General features: G+C 36.4%; 1 protein-coding gene across 1 annotated transcript in view; it reads left to right on the top strand.

The window, feature by feature from the left end:
* The first annotated feature begins 1113 nt into the window (after positions 1-1113).
* Tctn3 (tectonic family member 3) overlaps positions 1114-18481 on the top strand; it is a 30960-nt gene continuing 13592 nt past the window's right edge. The window contains exons 1-13 of the mRNA XM_005008039.4: positions 1114-1458; positions 1631-1754; positions 1991-2109; positions 4998-5125; positions 5353-5461; positions 5545-5660; positions 6168-6203; positions 6713-6793; positions 7543-7668; positions 8857-8967; positions 9394-9488; positions 9759-9912; positions 10933-11070. Coding sequence (XP_005008096.1) covers positions 1203-1458; positions 1631-1754; positions 1991-2109; positions 4998-5125; positions 5353-5461; positions 5545-5660; positions 6168-6203; positions 6713-6793; positions 7543-7668; positions 8857-8967; positions 9394-9488; positions 9759-9912; positions 10933-11070 — 1593 coding nt within the window. The 5' untranslated portion in view covers positions 1114-1202. The remainder of the gene's footprint in view (positions 1459-1630; positions 1755-1990; positions 2110-4997; positions 5126-5352; positions 5462-5544; positions 5661-6167; positions 6204-6712; positions 6794-7542; positions 7669-8856; positions 8968-9393; positions 9489-9758; positions 9913-10932; positions 11071-18481) is intronic.

Raw genomic sequence — 18481 nt, forward strand, 5'->3', positions numbered from 1 at the left:
TTGGTCTTTTTGATGAAAATTAATAACAGGGTAGAGACAATGTACAAATAGGGGTATCGCTCACAGCAGTTCATCACCCCATCACATATGTTTGAGAATATTTATAATATAGATGCCTTTAGGTGCTAACTTCAAAATATTAGAAAATAAAGATCTTGTCTGACGGTGTGAGAAAGTTCAGGTGATCTAAAACTTATCTGCCTAAGTGATTCACTTGGAAAGGTAGTTACTGACTAGATTTAAATAGTGTGCTAAATTTTAGATAACTCTTCACATCTCTTAAATTATATCCCCTAAACAAATAACTGAAATAATCCAGAACTGTGGAGACAGGAAAATACTGGTTTTGAGAAGTGAGATTTTGACGTAGAGCCCAATACAGTACAATGATACTGCCCAATACAATACCTACTAGTCAACTACAGTTGTTTAACTTTGAATTAGAAAGTAAACTAAACTCAGTCCCTCAGTCGCACAGGGCGTATTTCTATAGTGTGGAATCGCCTAATGTGCCAGTGAACAGATACAGCTCATGCGGTTCCAAGAATGCAGAAAATTTGACTGAACGTTTCTGTTTTAGATACTTGGAAGAGGCTTGCTACTTCTAAGGAAAGCAAAACATTTTAAGAAGTATTACTCTCAACGTATTTTCCAAAATAATTATAGTTAGGGGAGACTTTTTAAAAGGTATGTGACTTTAAAAACCTTTTCACGTTTGTACTTTCCTCCCTATGAACATCAATCCATCCAATAGAACAAATTTCTCACCACAGAAATCCCGGATGAAAAAGATATGTAATTCTGCTTCCGGCCTCGGGGTTTTCCCTGCGCCAAGGAAAGACTCACTTTGAGCCGTGAAGTCTGCGCGAGACTCAGGGTCACAGTCGGTCAGCCGAACTCTTACTACCATCTAGCGGGGAGATGCAGCAAGGGCTCCTTGGCACTCGGCGGTTGCCAGGCGACGGAGGCTGTGCCGGACTAGCCCAAGGAGGTGGGCCAGGCCTCAGGACGTTGAGGGAGTTCTAACAAGCCTGCTTCTTATTGGTTGAAGATCTCTGCCGGAATCGCCAAGAGCCAATGAATAGAAGGATAACACCAAACGTTTCGCAACTCCTCCCACCTCCCCCCACACCTACCCCCGCTAGCAAGGTCTGGACGCGCGGGAGCTAGACGTTGGCTCTTTCCAGCGTCTCAAGGGCTCCATGTGCATCTCGCGGCTCGTGCTGCTGCCTGTGTTCTTTCTGATGCTTCCCGAAGACGCTCGTTCTCAGCCCTCTTCCTTCCTGTCAGGGACAGCGCCCACCTCTTCAGTCGTAAAGCCACAGACTCAGGGAGGGACCCTGCAGCCCTCGGCGGCGCTGTCTCCGACCTCCCAGAGCGTCCCTGGGCTCCCCACGATGGGCCCCACTCTTGTGACCCCCATGGCGCCGGAGAATAAGACTACAGACCTCTTTACAGGTGAGGGCAGGGTTGTGAGGTAAGTGCCGCTGACTTTTCAGATCTGAAATTCTGTGGGAAAGGTTGACTTGCAATAAAGCGAGAACTGGGGCTGTGGGAAAAAAGAGGGAAATGGTACTTGGAAGAGTTCGGGGATCCTCACCTCAGTCTGCTTTTTGTCGTGCTTTCATAGTCCTACCGACCTGTGTCTGTGATTTGACTCTGGGTGCCTGCGATGTAAATTGCTGCTGCGACAGGGACTGCTACCTTCTCCATCCGAGGACCGTTTTCTCCTTCTGCCTTCCGGGCAGCGTCAGGTGAATTGGTGTGCTCAGCTTGAATCCTAAAGGGATTCGGGGCGTACAGTGAGTAATACTGAAAGTAGGATACTCCGTACCCTTACCTCTGCCTTTAGATTGGCCCCTTGGTTTACCGCAAGTGTGACCTTTTCTGATTTAGAACGTGGGAAGTTGAGCTGTACCTGCCTGACACTCGGGGAACACAGTTCTATAGACCTGCCTCCTAAATACATCCTCATCCTCTTTCCTTACAGATCTTCAAGTTGGGTGTGTGTAGACAACTCTCTTGTCTGCAGCAGTAATTCCCCATTTTCTTCCAGAGTTTTCATGGATTCAGATGGCATCAGACAGTTTTGTGTCCATGTGAACAACTGTGAGTAGAAATGTATTTATTTAAAAAAAAAAAAAAAAGAAATGTATTTATTGAAACGTGGCTTTGTCTCTGGCTGTTTCTTTTTTAAAGTTTTTAGTTTTCTTTGAATCTGTGTCACCCTTTTTTCCTTCTGTCCCTTTCCCTGTTCACTCTCACTCCCAAGATAACTTTTGCCATTTGTTAAGCTCCACAGGCTGTGGATTAGACTCTTATAGAACTTTAATTTCAATACTTCCAATCATCCCTATAAGCTTAATTAATCACAGAGTATCTCCTCTACTTGCTACAGTCTCCATGACAGCACTCACTGATTCCCAGTGCCTGCCACATTGTAGGCACCAAATAATAAATATTTTTGGCAAATGATCTATGCCAGCCTTGGTTTTGCTTTGTTTTTTCATGAAGCAATAGGGCATGGAAAGGAACATTTGCCTAGGATTTGTGACCGGCTGTTTTGTTTATTTACTTTTTTTTACAAAGTCTACAGACTTGAGCAGAACTTACTTAGGCTCCTTTCTCCAACTGTAAAATGAGAAATCTGTATCATTGGCCCTGGATGTGAAAGTATTCTGTAACTGTAGAGTACAGTAATGATACACAGTGGTTATTAATGGGGAGCTTTTAATGGATTTAGAAGTTTGCTAGTGATAACTATACCATTTCTAAAGATATGAAGACATGTCTTTTAAAATGTCTCTTAAGCAGTATTTCCACACAAAATAAATGTAATGTCTGTTAAATTCTGAAAATCAATGGTCTGATTTATCTGATTTTAGAAAAGAAATTGCAAAAGTATATTGGTCTCAGAAAATAGTTTTCAGCTTGGGAAGACTTGAGTTTGAAAAGCGATTAGGAGTCCCATGATCATTTAGATTGTAAGAGGTAAAAAGGTAAAGGGAGTGAGGTAAGGTTTTGTTTTGTGTTTGGTAGTGCTGGGGAATGATCCCAGAGCCTGGTACGAGCTAGGCAAGTACTCTACCACTCTGCTATCTTTACTTCCATTCCCACGAATTCTTCATTTTAAGATAGGCTTACCCTTTCCCAATTTTTATTGCTATCTAAATTCCAGATCTATGAGCATGTTTTAGGGTCATTATTATAACACCCAACTGATACTCACTTTTCATGCTCTCCCCTTCTGTTTCCCATCCTATCTGACACAGTTTCTGGACCTGTAATTCCCTGACAGCACTTGAGAATTATGGCTATTTCCACTAGTAATAGTATATTATGATGTCAGTGAATTCTCCTTGAATGAGGGAAAGCAATGGATTCATGTTTAGTATGAAAACAATGCTTCAGAAGTCTCTGATGGCCAAGAAAGGGTATGATTAGCAATTTGTGGTGATAAAAAGGAATATGATAATGCTCCTGTTTGGTCTATACCAGCTGAGCCTCTACTGCAAAACGATGCTGTTAAAGTTAGAGATCATAGATGATCTGTTCTCCCTAGTCTTTCTTTTTTCTCTAAACTTCAGCTGACCAATAATATGGATTAATTTGACAAAAAATTGTCAAATAATTGAGATGTTCTGATTATGTAGGATAAAGGTCAAGCATATTTAATGTGGAATCCTCATTAACTTTTAGAGACTCAGGTTGTTATTTTACTCTGTCCAAGTGGCATAATTATATGAGGAAGGGAAGGATCAGGGAACATGTTTCGCTATGTTCTTTTTTAAAGTTAGCAGAAACTTGGAGTAGTAAAGCCTAGTGCTATCTGTCATCTGCTGTCTGAATTGGTTATGAATGCTTGCTGCAGGCACTTGGATAGATAGATTTATGTTTGCTCTAAGAGAAGTATAAAGTCATTAGAAAAAAATACCCTATTTGGTTGTCTGAAATCTTGACTAGAAATTATAAGGGAAAAGAAATAAAACCAGTTAATCTATATACAGTGGTACCTTGGTACGTGAACACTTTTGCTCACAATTTGTTTTGCAGACAGAAGTGTTTAACAGAGTTTTTGTTGCAAACTCTTCTTTGAGTAACAAATACAACTGTGACCACCTTTCTCACACAAACACAAAAGTGGCTGTCCCAAAATTGTAGAACAAATTAAGTTCATGACCATGGTACTGTTAAGAGATGAATATATTACTACATTATAGAACTGGTCAGTTGAAGTTCTGAAGAAACAAGGGGAAGACTGGAGAGAACCAATCAAAAAGCTCTTAACTTTATTATATTTCTATGGAAACGGTATCATCTTGTATCAGAGACTTATCTTGTGTCGATCAATTAGGACTATTCCATTTTCATTGCAACTTGCTAATAATATCTATTCATGGCAGTAAGAATGGAGTGGCATTCATTGATCCTTCTCTTTACTTTGGTGTTAATACTGTAAAAGTAATCCGATTAACAGGTAATAAAGAGGTGATTGAAATCTGAATTAGTCTCTATCAGTGGATTGATTTGGAATCTTCTAGAATAAGATTGTATGACTTGTCTGGATGGTGGTAATACAGTATGTAAGTTTATAAAATGCCTTTAAGTTGATACTTTAGTGCATTCATACACATCACTTCTTGTATTTCATGCTTCAATAAATATGTTTTTAAGGGCCAGGAATTTAGTAGCACAGCAGCTGCCTGGCATGTGCAAGATACTGAGTTCGATTCCTGGTACCAATAAATAAATAAGTTTTTAAAAATTAGTTACCTAACAGAGAGATAGGTTTCTTATAAAAGGAAAGGAGACCAAGAGATGAAGAGAACAGAATGTGATGAAAAAAGAATTTAGATGTGTTGTGTGCCAACTCTCTACAATGAGTTTAATCATTATATAAGCTAAAAGAAACTTGTAATTAGTTACCTGGCATGCCAGATATTTAAAAATAAGCGTTTTTCTTTTTATCTAAACTTTTCTTTTTAAAAACATTTTAGCAAAATTAAACTATTTCCAGAAGCTCCAAAAGGTCAATGAAACTAATTTCCAAGCCCTGGCTGCAGAGTTTGGAGGCGATTCATTCATTTCAACATTGAAATCCCAGTCACCACCAGCTTTTTACAAGGTGAGCCTGAGGAAGGGGATGGAACTGTTTAGTTTTTTCCCTCATAGCAGACAATTGGCAAGGTATCTTTGTGGTACTTTCCTACAACGGGTAAACAATTGTCAGCTCTTGTGGAAGACAGTGCTATCCATGTAAACAAACTGTTGAGTTTGTTTTTCATTTTCTCTTTTCTGGTATAGTTCAATCCAATCTTATTGTGGGAAAAATGTCTTCTATATTTTATGTAGGCTGGGGACCCCATTCTGACTTACTTTCCCAAATGGTCTATAATAAGTTTGCTGAGGCAGCCTGCAAGCGTGGGAGCTAGGGGAGTGTGTGCTGAGAGAAATCCTGCAGGTGAGTCAAGGACAGAAGTACCAGCCTTTTTGGTTGATTAAAGTATGCTTTCCTATTTATCTCTGCCTTCTTTGTGTTTGTAGGTTTCTTAGAGAGTAAAAGTACAACCTGCACTCGTATCTTCAAGAACTTGGCAAGTAGCTGTACCTTGGATCCAGCCTTGGATGCTGCCTCTTACTATAACTTCTCAGTCTTGAAGGTGGGTGTCCTCCTCTCTCCACTCTGTAAGCATTGTGTATTTAAAATCAACATGCTTCCCACTCTTGCAAGACACCACTGAACCTGAAGTCAGAATCTCTAAGAGCTACATAAAAAGTAGCAGGCCTAAAAGTGCTCTCATCTGAAGAAAAATGAAAGATTTAAGGGTGTATATCTAGGATAAAACATTATCTCTCTCCTGGCTAGTGAACTGACTTCAGGCAGGTTAGAAAGGGATAACGTCTCACTGTTTCACCAAACTTCTTGTTCTTACTGTTCAGTAGAGCTCATTCAGAGTAGGGAGTCAAGTCTGTCCAATCTCAGGTCTGTCTTTGGCATACTAAAGTAAGGAAGAGTAATGTGGGAGAAAAGAAAAAGCATTCTAATGTGTTTATCTTCTATCACCACCACCATCAGAGCAGATTGGTGGTAACATAGAATCACCAGCCCTTGGTGCTTTTATGAAAGGTATATGCATCCTCATGTCTCCACTCTTCACTTATTCTAGGTTCCACAAGGTATGACTGATCTGCAGAATATGAAGGTATGATGCTATTAGGAAAAAGAAAAAAAATTGGTTTTTTGGAATCTGAGGCAATTTCAGTGTAGATTGTAATAGTGGGGGAAAAAAGTGTGATGTATCACAGTCAACTATGGATCTAAAACAGTGGTCAATATGATCAATACCTTCATATGAAGTAGAGATTAATGTATTATCTAACTGGAAAACAGTGAGTTAAAGTTAAACATTATATTTAAGGTGAGCTTCTTGGGTCTTAATGCTAGATACCCTTACTAATATGTAAGAAGGGAATGTTGAATGTGGTATTTCTAAAATATGTTTGACTGTGATAGATGCATTCTAGAACTATGTTTTGAGATGTATGGATTTAGACTGATTTAGATTTTTGGTTTAATTGTATGCTGGCAATGGAAGGAGAGAGAAAATGATGATCAAGGAAAGAAAAATACTCATTTTGGTATGAAATGCAGCTGAAAGAGAAAACATACCTCTCAATTTTGGTTGATGGGCCTCTTTCCCTTACTTACCAGTTCCAGGTTCCTGTGACACTTGCTTCTCAGGCCAGTTCTTCTCTGTTGGCCGGAAACACTTGTCAGAATGTTGTTTCCCAGGTAGGTTTGTTGATTTCAGATTCTAGACTGATACATGTTGATCAGTATTGCCATAGGTGTTTCACTTTCCACAAGGTGCTAAACTGACCCCACCTGAAGTTTTATGTTTGCTGAAATTTAACATGTCAAGAGTTTAGCCTCACAGAATTCACTTTGAACTAAGATGTTCCTCCCTATCATATTTCACTTATGTCCCCTGCCACCATCCTCCAGTATTTTAGGTTCATAATAGTAAAATAGTTGTAATAACTCTTCTTCCTGGCTTTTACCAACTGATCACTTTTTCTCTTGTTGACAAAGTCAGTATCATCTGAGTCTGAAATGGATAAATCAACTTGTCCTCTCTTCTGATCAACCTAATGTAGAGAAGTAAATATTATCTTAACGTGTCACTTGACAGTCTGTGCTCAGGAACTTAAGTTTACCTTCCAGTGCTTATGACTTCAGTATCACTAAGCACTGTCTTTCTTTATATCCAGACAGTGCAAAAGCCAAGTAACCTTGTTTTTTTTGTCCTATGCCTCTGATTCTAATACTTGCCCACAAGCAAAACTTAACTTTTTCTAAACTCATCTCTTCCATGAACTCTTCCAAAGGGTCATTTTGGTCTTTTTTTTCCATGTGCAAATGAAATTAAAGTCATATTTATCTCTTTATAGTATTTGTGTTTGCCATATTTAAGACAGAAAGAACCCCTTCTGTCCTAAACATAATCATTTCAATCATTTTATTCTTCTTTTGCCTTTCAGGTCACGTATGAGATAGAAATCAATGGAACGTTTGGAATCCAGAAAGTTTCTGTCAGTTTTAAACAAATCAACCTGCCTGTTGAACCAACTGTTTCCTTACAACAAGACTTCATCATTCGCTTCAGGGTTAGAGCCCTTCTCTTGTAGGGGATCAAGAAGGCAAAATGTATCTGGTTAGAAATAATCCTCTGCCTCTGTAATGAATGCAAAATAGTATAAGAATATGAACTCCAGAGCTGGGCTGGGTGGCACACTCCTGGAATGCCAGCATTTGGGCGGCTGAGGTTAGAGAATCATCTGCAAGGTCAAGGCCAGCCAGGGCTACATAGTGAGTTCAAAGCCAACCCTAATTACATAGTTAGACCTCAAAAAAAAAAAAAAAAAAAAAAAAAAAAAAATGAAGTCCCAATTCAGTCTGTCATAAGGGATGCTGACATTTCTTAAGTTAACTATTAAATAGCTATTCACATATTTATTAATATTTTCTCTTGACTGTCTAGGTTCCAGCAAAGCAACACTCAAATCAGAACTCTTAATGTGGCATGGAAGGACACCCCCATAATCTCAGCACTCTAGGAAGTTAAGGCAAAAGATTAAAAGTTTGAGCCAAGCCAGGGCAACCTAATGCCTCAACAAGATCCTGTTTGAAAGAGCTGGGGAAGTACTGGAGGAGAAGGCCCTTGTTCAGTCCTCAGTGCAGAGGGAAGGAAGAAGAAAAAAATCAGAGCTCTTTCTTAAATAGTCATTTTGAATCATAAACTCAGCCAACATTCCATGGGAATTTTTAACTAGATTTTTTTATATTTTGGACTTACATCATTTTACTTCCCCACTGAGCCTGTTTCTAGTCTTGATCATTACCTTTTGGCTTTCTTCTACATCTTTCCTCTCTTTGAACACAGCAGAGCTCTCAACTCTGTGATCAGCTAGGTCCAGTGTCTCACAGTTCATTTCTGGAGCATCTATACTACATTAAAGTGTGTATTCTTAATTACATTTAAATTCTTCTGTTCTCAGCCAGAGGAACATACCCCTAAATTGATAGTAATTTTTGAGAAATAAGGTGTAAAGGATCCTGGGTAGAAATGAGCATATGATGAGTTTCAACATTCAGCTTACTCAGGATTTATTTAGTGAAGAGACTAAAAAGGGAAACACTGGAATATAAACTGCAGGATGTCACACTGGAAGGAAGCCAGATTGTTCAGTGTAGTTCATTTATTGCATTGCCTTAAAGAAAGGTAACAAATGAAGCCAGCAGTGGAAGGCGGGAAAATGTGCTGCTCATGCTGGCCTCTCCTTCACTTCCTGTAGGCTGTTCAGCAAAGCACGACCACTCCTGGTACTACTGTTCCTAGAAGTGGCAATCCTGGCTATGTTGTTGGGAGGCCACTTTTGGTGCTATCTGGTGATAGCAGTCACTCCGTATCCTATCTTTGAGCTGGGTGGTTTGTTGCTGCTTAATGAGAAATGTTGCAGTAGCTGATCTGGGTTTTCCAATTTTGAGATGTTCTCCTTTTTCAAGTAGTTAAAGTAACTCTACCACATTATATTGGTGCCACAAAACGCCACTAGCTTTAAAGCTTTAATATTAGACTGGCTAAACGTAAGGATTGCATTGATGTTTGGTTATTTTGATGAAACACTAATGTATGGCTAACTATTTTTAGAAAAACAGTAATTGTCTCTATTTTTTCACTACTAAGAGAAAATGCAAATTTGTGACTTAAATATCATGATATATTAATAAAATATAAAGTGTATTATAGGAGACAGTAAAAGAATACATTTCCCTTTGTGCCTACTTTCTTTTCTGTTATGCTTTCCTTGACCATCACTTTTCTACCTGAGATGACCCTCTTACAGAGCCAGGGTAATGGAATTTGCTCTGTTAAAAGATATGAAGTACAGTTTGGAATGAACACAATGGCTGGATGCAAGTTCAGGTAATTGTTTGCTTGTTACATTCCCCAAGGTTTTGTCTCAGCTCTTAGAGAACATATGGATATGGTAACTTTCTAATATTTTATTTGACACTTTAGAAAATGGTAGGAGTGAACTGTATTGTTAAGAGATTCTGACAGCCCTTACTACCTACTAAAGATTATTTCCTATAATCTATTTTAGAATGTTGTTTCTAATGTTTGGATTAATATCGTAACATAGTTATACTGTTGTTAGCACTGGACCTCAGACCCTGTGCTGTTTAATTACAGGTCCAAGGAGGTAAACTGCAGCCAGTTGCGGAATGAGGTTTTTCAGATTCTTCATGGAAGCCCGGGACCAGAGCATGTTGCCATCTTTGGTAATGCTCACCCAGCTCAGAAAGGAGGGTGGGCCAGTATTCTCAACAGAAGCTGCAGTGTTTCAGTAAGAGAAATGCACTTTGTGATAATGACTCACTTTCTTCTAGGTTTTCTAATTTATTGGTGTACAGTTGTCTGTAAGAATCCCTGATAATCTTTTGTATTTCAGGGGTATCAGTTGTAATGTTTCCCTTTTCATTTGTGATCTTATTTTTTCCTTGGTTGGTCTAGTTAAAGTTTTATCGGTTTTATGTATGCATATTTTTTAAAACTAACTTCATTTATTAATCTTTTGTTACAGTTTTTGGTTTCCAGTTATTTCTCCTCTGATTTTAGGTTTGGTTTGTTCTTACTTTTCTAGTTCCTTGAGTTACATTGTTAGGTTGTTCACTTGAAATATTTTTATTATTTATTTTTTGATATCAGCAGTCATTGCTATGAACTTTCCTCCGAGTACTAGTTTTCCGTTATTCTATAGCTTTTGATATATTTTTTATTTTCATTTGTTTCTAGAATATTTTGATATCTTGGATAACCTATATTGTTTAGGTCCATATATTTGTGCAACTTCTAAAGTTCCTCTTATTCATTTCTACTTTTATTCTGTCGTGGTCAAAGAAAATAAATGACTTTGATTTTTTGAATTCATTGGGACTTATTTTGTGTTCTTACCCTTGCTATAGAATGTCGTATATGCTTGAACACTTTTTCATATGCCATATCTCTACACAGATTAGCCTTAAATCACTTCTTAGTTGCATGTTACTCATTCTCACAAAGTCATCCTGAGCCGGAAATAGCTATTTCTTTTGATATTTTTCACAATAATGAATTACTATACATCACTTACTGAGCATTTATTAACACTGCACATTTTCTGAATGTTTGTAATTTGCATTTTCAAATATAATTTTTTAAAATAAAGGACAATAATATGGTCTGTTGTGAACCTGTATTTCCTTTAAGCCATATTGTCTGCTGTACTGTTGTATAATGCTTGAGAGACAATGCCTCAGTAATGCATGGTAAATGACTGTGGGCAGCCATCAGGCCATTCAAGCAGATGTTTCTTTACCTTCTACAGGCCATGAACTGTACTTCCTGCTGTTTCATACCAGTTTCTCTGGAGATCCAGGTGTTGTGGGCATATTTAGGCCTTCAGTCCAACCCACAGGCTCATGTGTCAGGAGCCCGATTCCTATACCAGTGCAAGTCCATACAGGTAAGTCATGCCTTGTAAAGAGCCTTTAAGCCTTACAAAGTCTATACTGACTTATCAGACATTTGATGACCTGATTATTTTTTAACTTCTGAGAACCAATTTATGTTAACCAACCAGTGTTTGGTTAGAGTGAGCTGACCCAGTTAATTTTCAAGAATCCTTACATGTTACAGTGGTACATATACCTTTATCTATTTTTCCGAGTATGTTTTTAATTCCTGTCCCCAGATTACAGAATAGGGTAATATCTTTTAAATAATCCTACCACTATGACTGTATTGAACCACATTTTCTGTAAGTGTTCTTTGTAACAATGACACCCAGTTTTTAGAGTTTTGGAGCTTGTAAGTTGTGATTAAAATTACTGATATGGCTAGTTTGTAGTCAGCAGTTCTTAAGCTCTTTATTCCAGTGTCTTAATCTGTAGTAAACAGATATATGTCAAAACTTTAGCTTTACAAATTCAAAAGTATGTTATTTTTATTTTATCTAAAAGTATGTTATTTTTATTTTACCTAAAAAATGATTAGGTTGTGGTGAAATGATTCATGTATGAATTTGTATGTCAGTTTACTAACTTTAATGAAAAGTAAAACATTAAAATTCCTGTTTTATTGCAGTTACATCTCAGAAAAGAAACATACATTTGGGTTAGAAGTAAAATATCTTTACCTCCATCAGAGCAAGTTTAGGCAGCTTGGTTGTCTAGGCCTAATATTAAGGTTGGCACTCAGGTTACCAGCTATATTACCAAGAACAGTCTTAATTCCTTAAAAAAGGACTTTTTAAAAAAGTTTCACTTAATCAGTTAAAGATGCACTGAATCCATTTTCAAATTTTACTAACTGTATCCTGATTATTTAGGAGTTGTTATGTTTGGGGGGAAGGCACCCATAGGAATGTTCTTTTTATTTTCCAAAATTTTTGATACTGAATTAAAGCCACTCAGTGCCTCTTTCTTACAGATATTTTAAGCAGGATCTTTTTTTTAATAGCAGAAGTTTGCTTTTCAGATTCTTTTGCCTTCCCTATAACATTTTACATTCAGTCCACTTGGCCTGAGTGACAATTAATAGTTTCAGCTGTGCTTCAACATACATAACTGAAGAAATATTACCCATTCCAATGATGAAGTAAATCTGTCCTGAACTTACTGAGAAGACATGTAGTAGATGTAAAACCAATCCATTACAGAGGGTTTTTTAAGAAATTTGTGAGGATAAGTCTGACTATAAGTTTTTTACTTTATGACCTACTGTGACAAGTTCATCTCCATGAAAGATGTCATGTCCCTATAAAAATACAAGGAGTTATGAAATTATAGTGTTATATTACAAAAATTAATCACATGTAAGTATGTCTTTCTAAATAATTTTATCATTTATAGAGATTTGCTTTTACCTCTTCAATCTTGAATGGAAATTTTCTCTAGAAATCATATAAACATATTTACTCACACTTTCTTTATCCTTTAATTTCAAATCACTTTCCACACAGGCTTGTCTCTCAGGATTTCTTGTGATTTTTTTTTTTTTCTCAAAATAGCAATAGTTTATCCAAAGAAAACTATTATATGTGTTTCATAGCTCCCAAAATGAAAAAAGGTCACACTTAAAGAATGGTTGTATTTTGAGGTTCTTTTTCCATCCCACTGGTCATTCTTAGAAAGCCTATGGTTGATAATGGTCTCCCCTAGGCTGTGTCAGTCTGCTTAGGTGCACGAGCAGTATTATAAAATGGAGAGCCGAGTTGTAAACTGAGCACCTGCTGACTGTATTTACCGTGGAGCTGTTTTGACTACAAAGTGGTTTTTGTTTTGTTTCAACTTGGTTTTTAATTTGTGCCAATATGTAAAAATCAAGTAATCTTACCTAGATGTTCAGATGTCTATTCTTGAAAATGTAACCATAAAGACCCTATTCATATGTGCCACCAAGTGAAACATCTGCTTTTCAGATTATCTAGATCTACTGCCTGTAATTGATACGGCAAGCATGGGTTTGTTGTTCATTTGTTTGTCGAGATAGGATCTCTCTATATAGTTCAGGCTACTCATTGTAGCGCTGACTACTCTTGAACGTGCGATCCTTCTTTCTCAGCCTTCCAAGTGCTAGGGATTACAAGCCTGTTGCCAGCACTCCTGGCAGGTATGGGCTTTGAGCTGGACAGATCTAAATCAAATTACTTCTTTAAGTTTTCTCTTCCAGTTTTATAGATTAATATACATGTTGAATATTAAGTATATATTGTTCGTCATTACTACTTCTGTCATAACTTCAGTAGTTCCGGACTGCCATAGAAGTAGCATATCAAGGAGAGATTTGATGTAAAATAGAAAAAAACATAAGCAGGTAATGGAGCAGTGAGTTTTATACATCATGACCCAGCGTACAACCTACATACATACATGTAAAACTGAAATCTATTTTTATAAAATCATATCTTTATTGTATGCAGTGCCCACTGTGATATTTTCTGCTTTAGTCTAGTTTATTGTGTTATGGAATTTACCCCTCAAATGATAGGCACAAATCACTAAACGGTTACCATTTGTTTGAAAAACACTTAGAAGATTCATCTCCATCTGGATTTCAAGACTAATTATATTATTTCATACATGTCTTTTATTTGTTATAATTGAAAATTATCTATTTTGGGTGTCTGTCAAGTAGATAGATACAAAGCTAAAGAAACTGCTTTTTTTTTTTAAGTACAAGGATGAACCCGGGAGTGCTTCACACTGTGTTATTTCCCCAGCCTTTTTTATTTTATATTTTAAGACAGAGATTCACTAACTTATTCAGGCTGGCTTTGAATTTGCAATGCTTGTGCCTCCAGCCTCCCAAGCAGCTATAATTACAGATGTGTACCACCATGCCTGGATGGTTTTAGCGATTATCATATGTTATGAGTTGCTGATTTACTAGAAAAATACACAACACTGTTCATATAGCTTCTAGGGATTTATTGAGGTCCAGAAGCCAGACTAAGGACCTCTACTATTATCTCATAATAGAAAAGGCAGTATTCTAGGAAAGATAAAGAATGCTACACAAAATAATTTAAGAATAATTCAACATTAGACTTTAGAAATAATTGCCAGAAGCAAACAAACAGGCTAAGTAAGATGTGGCAAGAAAGAGATCTGTTTCTCTTTTTTGTCAGTGTCTTAGAGAATACCAAGTGACTCCTCTTCCAAGAAAGGACAATAGTGAACTTGACCACCATCACTCTCAGGAAAGTTTCTGTTACTAACGTCTTTCCTTTTTTGAAGCATTAGTCACTATTTTCCTTTATCTCTTAATTATTAGACTATAAAAATACTTTTCCCCTTCTGTGATTCTTTTTCTTAATAAGAAGCTCACTCAGTTTATTGGTTTTTTTAAAAATTGCTTAACTTCTTTTAAAAGAACTTTTTCAGGTTTGCTCAGTATTCTATGTTAAAGCTTGTAACCTGATCCATGAACTTTAACTACATTTCCTCTGTAACATACTCATTGTCTGTGACTCATTGAGAATCTTAATACCTTCCTTCGCCTCTTCAAAACTAGTGAGGAATTTAGTCTTTTTTAGCTTTTTCATCAAATACACATTTGTTCATAATGGGGGGAAAAAAAAGGATCAGACAGGAGTGGTCGCACATGCCTGCAATCCCAGCACTCTGGAAAGCTGAGGCAGAAAGACAAACTCGAGCCTAGCCTAGCCTAGATAACTAGCCTAAATAACTTGGCAACTTAGTGAGACTTTGTCTCCAAACTAAAAGTGTGGGGAACCTAGCTCAGTATAAAGGCTTTGAGGCTCTAGGTTCAGTCTCCTACTATCACCAACAAACAAACAAAGAATAGAAATGGAGAAATAAGGTATACTTTACCTAGAAAAATATTTTATATAATTATTTTTCAGAGGTTAGTAGTCTTAATTTTACTTTAAATCACTAGCTTTTCTAAAACTTATGAAAAACAGTGACTGACTTAAGTATTTTTATAGTCTAATAATTAAGAGATAAAGGAAAATAGTGACTAATGCTTCAAAAAAAGAAAGACTTTAGTAACAGGAACTTTCTTGAGAGTGATGATGATCAAGTTCACTATTGTTCTTTCTTGGAAGAGGAGTCAGTTGGTATTCTCTAAGACACTGACAGAAAAGAGAAACAGACCTCTTTCTTATCACATTGCTTTTTATGGGCTTTTACAATCTTTATAATTAAGTAAGTTCTAACCATCACAGTAGAAATTACCACATCTGATTGTGTTAGGTAAAAAGAGACTTGCAGATATAACAGTCAAATGCAGTTCAGATTTCTGGATTGGAGTCTAATTTGGATAAACAACTGTAAAAGACATTTTGGGATAGCTGGGGAAACCTAAATATGCACAATATTTTAAGTAGGAAGAAATGCTACTGACATGAAAAAGTATAGGTTAATGCATTCAAAAAACGTTACAAAACAGCCTGTTTGGTATGATTTCATATGGTTTAAAAATGCATGTACAGATAACCATGTGTACATGAACAGATTAGTATTCTTAGTGATAGAAACGTGTTCTTATTTTTCATTCTTATCTATATTTAATTTATAGGTAATTCCTTACCTATAATAGCTAGCTCTTTTTTGTAAAATCACTCTTAAAGTCACTTGGAAATATCTAAAAATAACTATATGTTATTTTAAAGATGAGTTTATTTAAGTTCATTTGGTATAGCTTGACAAACTATAAAGATGTCTTCACTATGAGACATTTCTAAAAGCAATTAAAGGTGATCTGCACAAATGCTTCATGGAGAAGATCCAGCATTAAGATATCTGCTTTCAAATGGATCTATAAATTCAGTAAAGCTCCAATCAAATCCTATAAATTAACACACCAATTCTGAAATTTACATGGAAATGGAATGGTCTTGGAAAGACCTTTCAAGACTTATAGTTTACTCTAAATTTCGGACAATGTGGTCCTGTAGACAAAAAGACCAACAGAACAGACAAGAGAGTCCAAAACTAGGTCCACAGTTAATTCAGTGGGAAGAGGAAAAAAATTATTAGTCAGTACAGGAACAGTAGCACTGGAACTGCTGGAAAAATACAAGGGAAAATGAACTCTGATGCCTCTCTTGTTCTATCCACAGAAAATACTTGCCTGCATAATAGAGCAGTAAGTAAAATACAAATTATAAAACTTGAAAAGATAAGTTGTCTTTGTAAATTTGAAGTGGTCAAAGATTTCATAAACATCTAAAAAATCAACCACAGGGCCTAAAAAGTTTGCTCAATGAAAGATACTGTTATGAAAAGATAGGCTTATTTAGCAAGATAGATAATATAAGGGCAAAAACTAATACCATGTAAGATTTAAACGGATTTGAACAGATACTTCACAAGAGGAGATAAGTAGCTAGTAAAAATTACTCTGTGGTTAATCTTTAGACCATGAAATACCTACTGTCATGCCTACTAGAATAGCCAATATTAAACAGATTTTAAGAATGTAGGACTGGGAGCTGGGGATATAGTTCAGCAGTACAGCACCTGCTTGTCAGGTGCAAACTCGTAAGTTTGATACCCAGTACCAAGAAGAAAGAGAGAGAGAGAGACAGAGAGAGAGAGAGAGAGAGAGAGAGAGAGAGAGAGAGAGAGACAGAGAGACAGAGAGACAGAGAGAGAGAAATAGAAATAGAAATGTAGAACTAGGATTCTCATACATTGTATGAAAAATGGTACAACCACTTGATCTCCCCTATGGCCCAACAAATTTAGGTATTTACCCAAGAAAATTAAAACATAAGCCCTACCCCAAAAAAGTTCATAGCAGCATTTTTTATAATAGCATATAAATGTAAACCACTGAAATATGAAGAGAATAGGCAAATTATGGTAACTGACACAATGGAATACTACTCAGTAGAAACACAGAATGAGTTACTGGTTACACAAAATAACATGAATCTCAAAAACATTTACCTTAAATGAAAGACACACAGAAGTATACTCTTAAGATTCCATCTATATGAAGTACAAGCAAACATTAATCTTTAATGATAAAAGTCACTGGCTGCTTCTGGGAAAGGGACAGGGAATAGAGTGGGAAAGGGCAAAAAGGAACTCGGACAAAATGGACGTATTCCAATTCTTCTCGTAGATATTGACAAGATCACATGCATTTACCTGAACTTACAAGTAAACACTTAAGAGGTGTGATATTTATACCTCAATAGAAACATTAAAATCAAGCAAAAAGACATTTAAGAGAAATGACAAGGTAGCCATTGACAAGGAAAAAATCTTCAGTGTTTGTGCCTGACAGTGTTCTTTTATGCAGTGTAAAAACCCTTACAGTCAGTGTTATACATTTGCACCAAAGATGTATTTGTTCTAGCTCATAGTCTGAATGTAGCTATAAAAATTTAAACATGGACATACGTATGGCTTTTGCTTAATAATAATTTGTGTTTCTAATGATTTGATGTAGGTTAACATATAGTGGTTTTTAAAATGTGATTTTACAGATGTAACACAATACAAAGTGTATTCATCTTGTTAAAGCTAAATAAAACCTAATCAAACTCTGTATTGTTACAAAGCAAATCTTATTTAGGGACAAAATATTTTGCTGCATTGTGAATTGATTTGAAACAGACAAACCCCACAAATTTGAAAGTGATAAAACAATTGTTGGTGGTAATTTTTGAAATAACATAAAATGTTATAGCTTAAAGTAAACATAAATTAAGTCAGCCATATGCAGTAGAACTAGTATAAAAAAAAAGGCTGACTTGACTGTGTCCTTCTGTCTGTCCTGATAAAAGAAATGAGACAGACTTAGAGGGAGCTATTTTTGTAGTGCTTACACACTGAACAGTGAATTCTTTTAATTTTGTCTATACATAATTTCAAATGGAAAACTTTAAAATTCAAATATAACAAACTGAACTTAACTCAAAAGCTTTGTTCTGTGTGTAGTACTAAAACTAAAGCAGGTTAGTAACAGTATTTCCAGTGACCCATTAAGTGCGTTTCACTGCCTTTTAATTGGATAATATACAGTGGGCTGGTGTTTGGCCCAGACCTTCTCACAATTCTGGTGTCAATTTATTTTTAATTTTAATTGACCCATAATAATTGTAGGTTTTTTTTTTTTTTATCAGTGCTTGGAATTGAATCCAGAACCTTTATGCTAAGCTACATTCCCAGCCCATTTTTAAAATTTTGAGCAGGATCTTGCTAAGTTACTAATTTCTCAAACTGAGCTTAAACTTGCAATCTTCCTGCCTCTCTCTCCCAGAGTTGTGAAATTATAGGCATGTGTTACCATACTCAGCTTAACTGTACATAATTATGTGGTACAAAGTGAGATTTCAGCACAAGTACATAGTGTATAATGGTCAAATCAAAATAGCATTTCTGTCAACTCAAACA

This window comes from Cavia porcellus, unplaced genomic scaffold (genome assembly GCF_034190915.1).
Source record: "Cavia porcellus strain 051 isolate PalLab524CR breed Dunkin Hartley unplaced genomic scaffold, mCavPor4.1 scaffold_2, whole genome shotgun sequence".
NCBI lineage: Eukaryota > Metazoa > Chordata > Mammalia > Rodentia > Caviidae > Cavia > Cavia porcellus.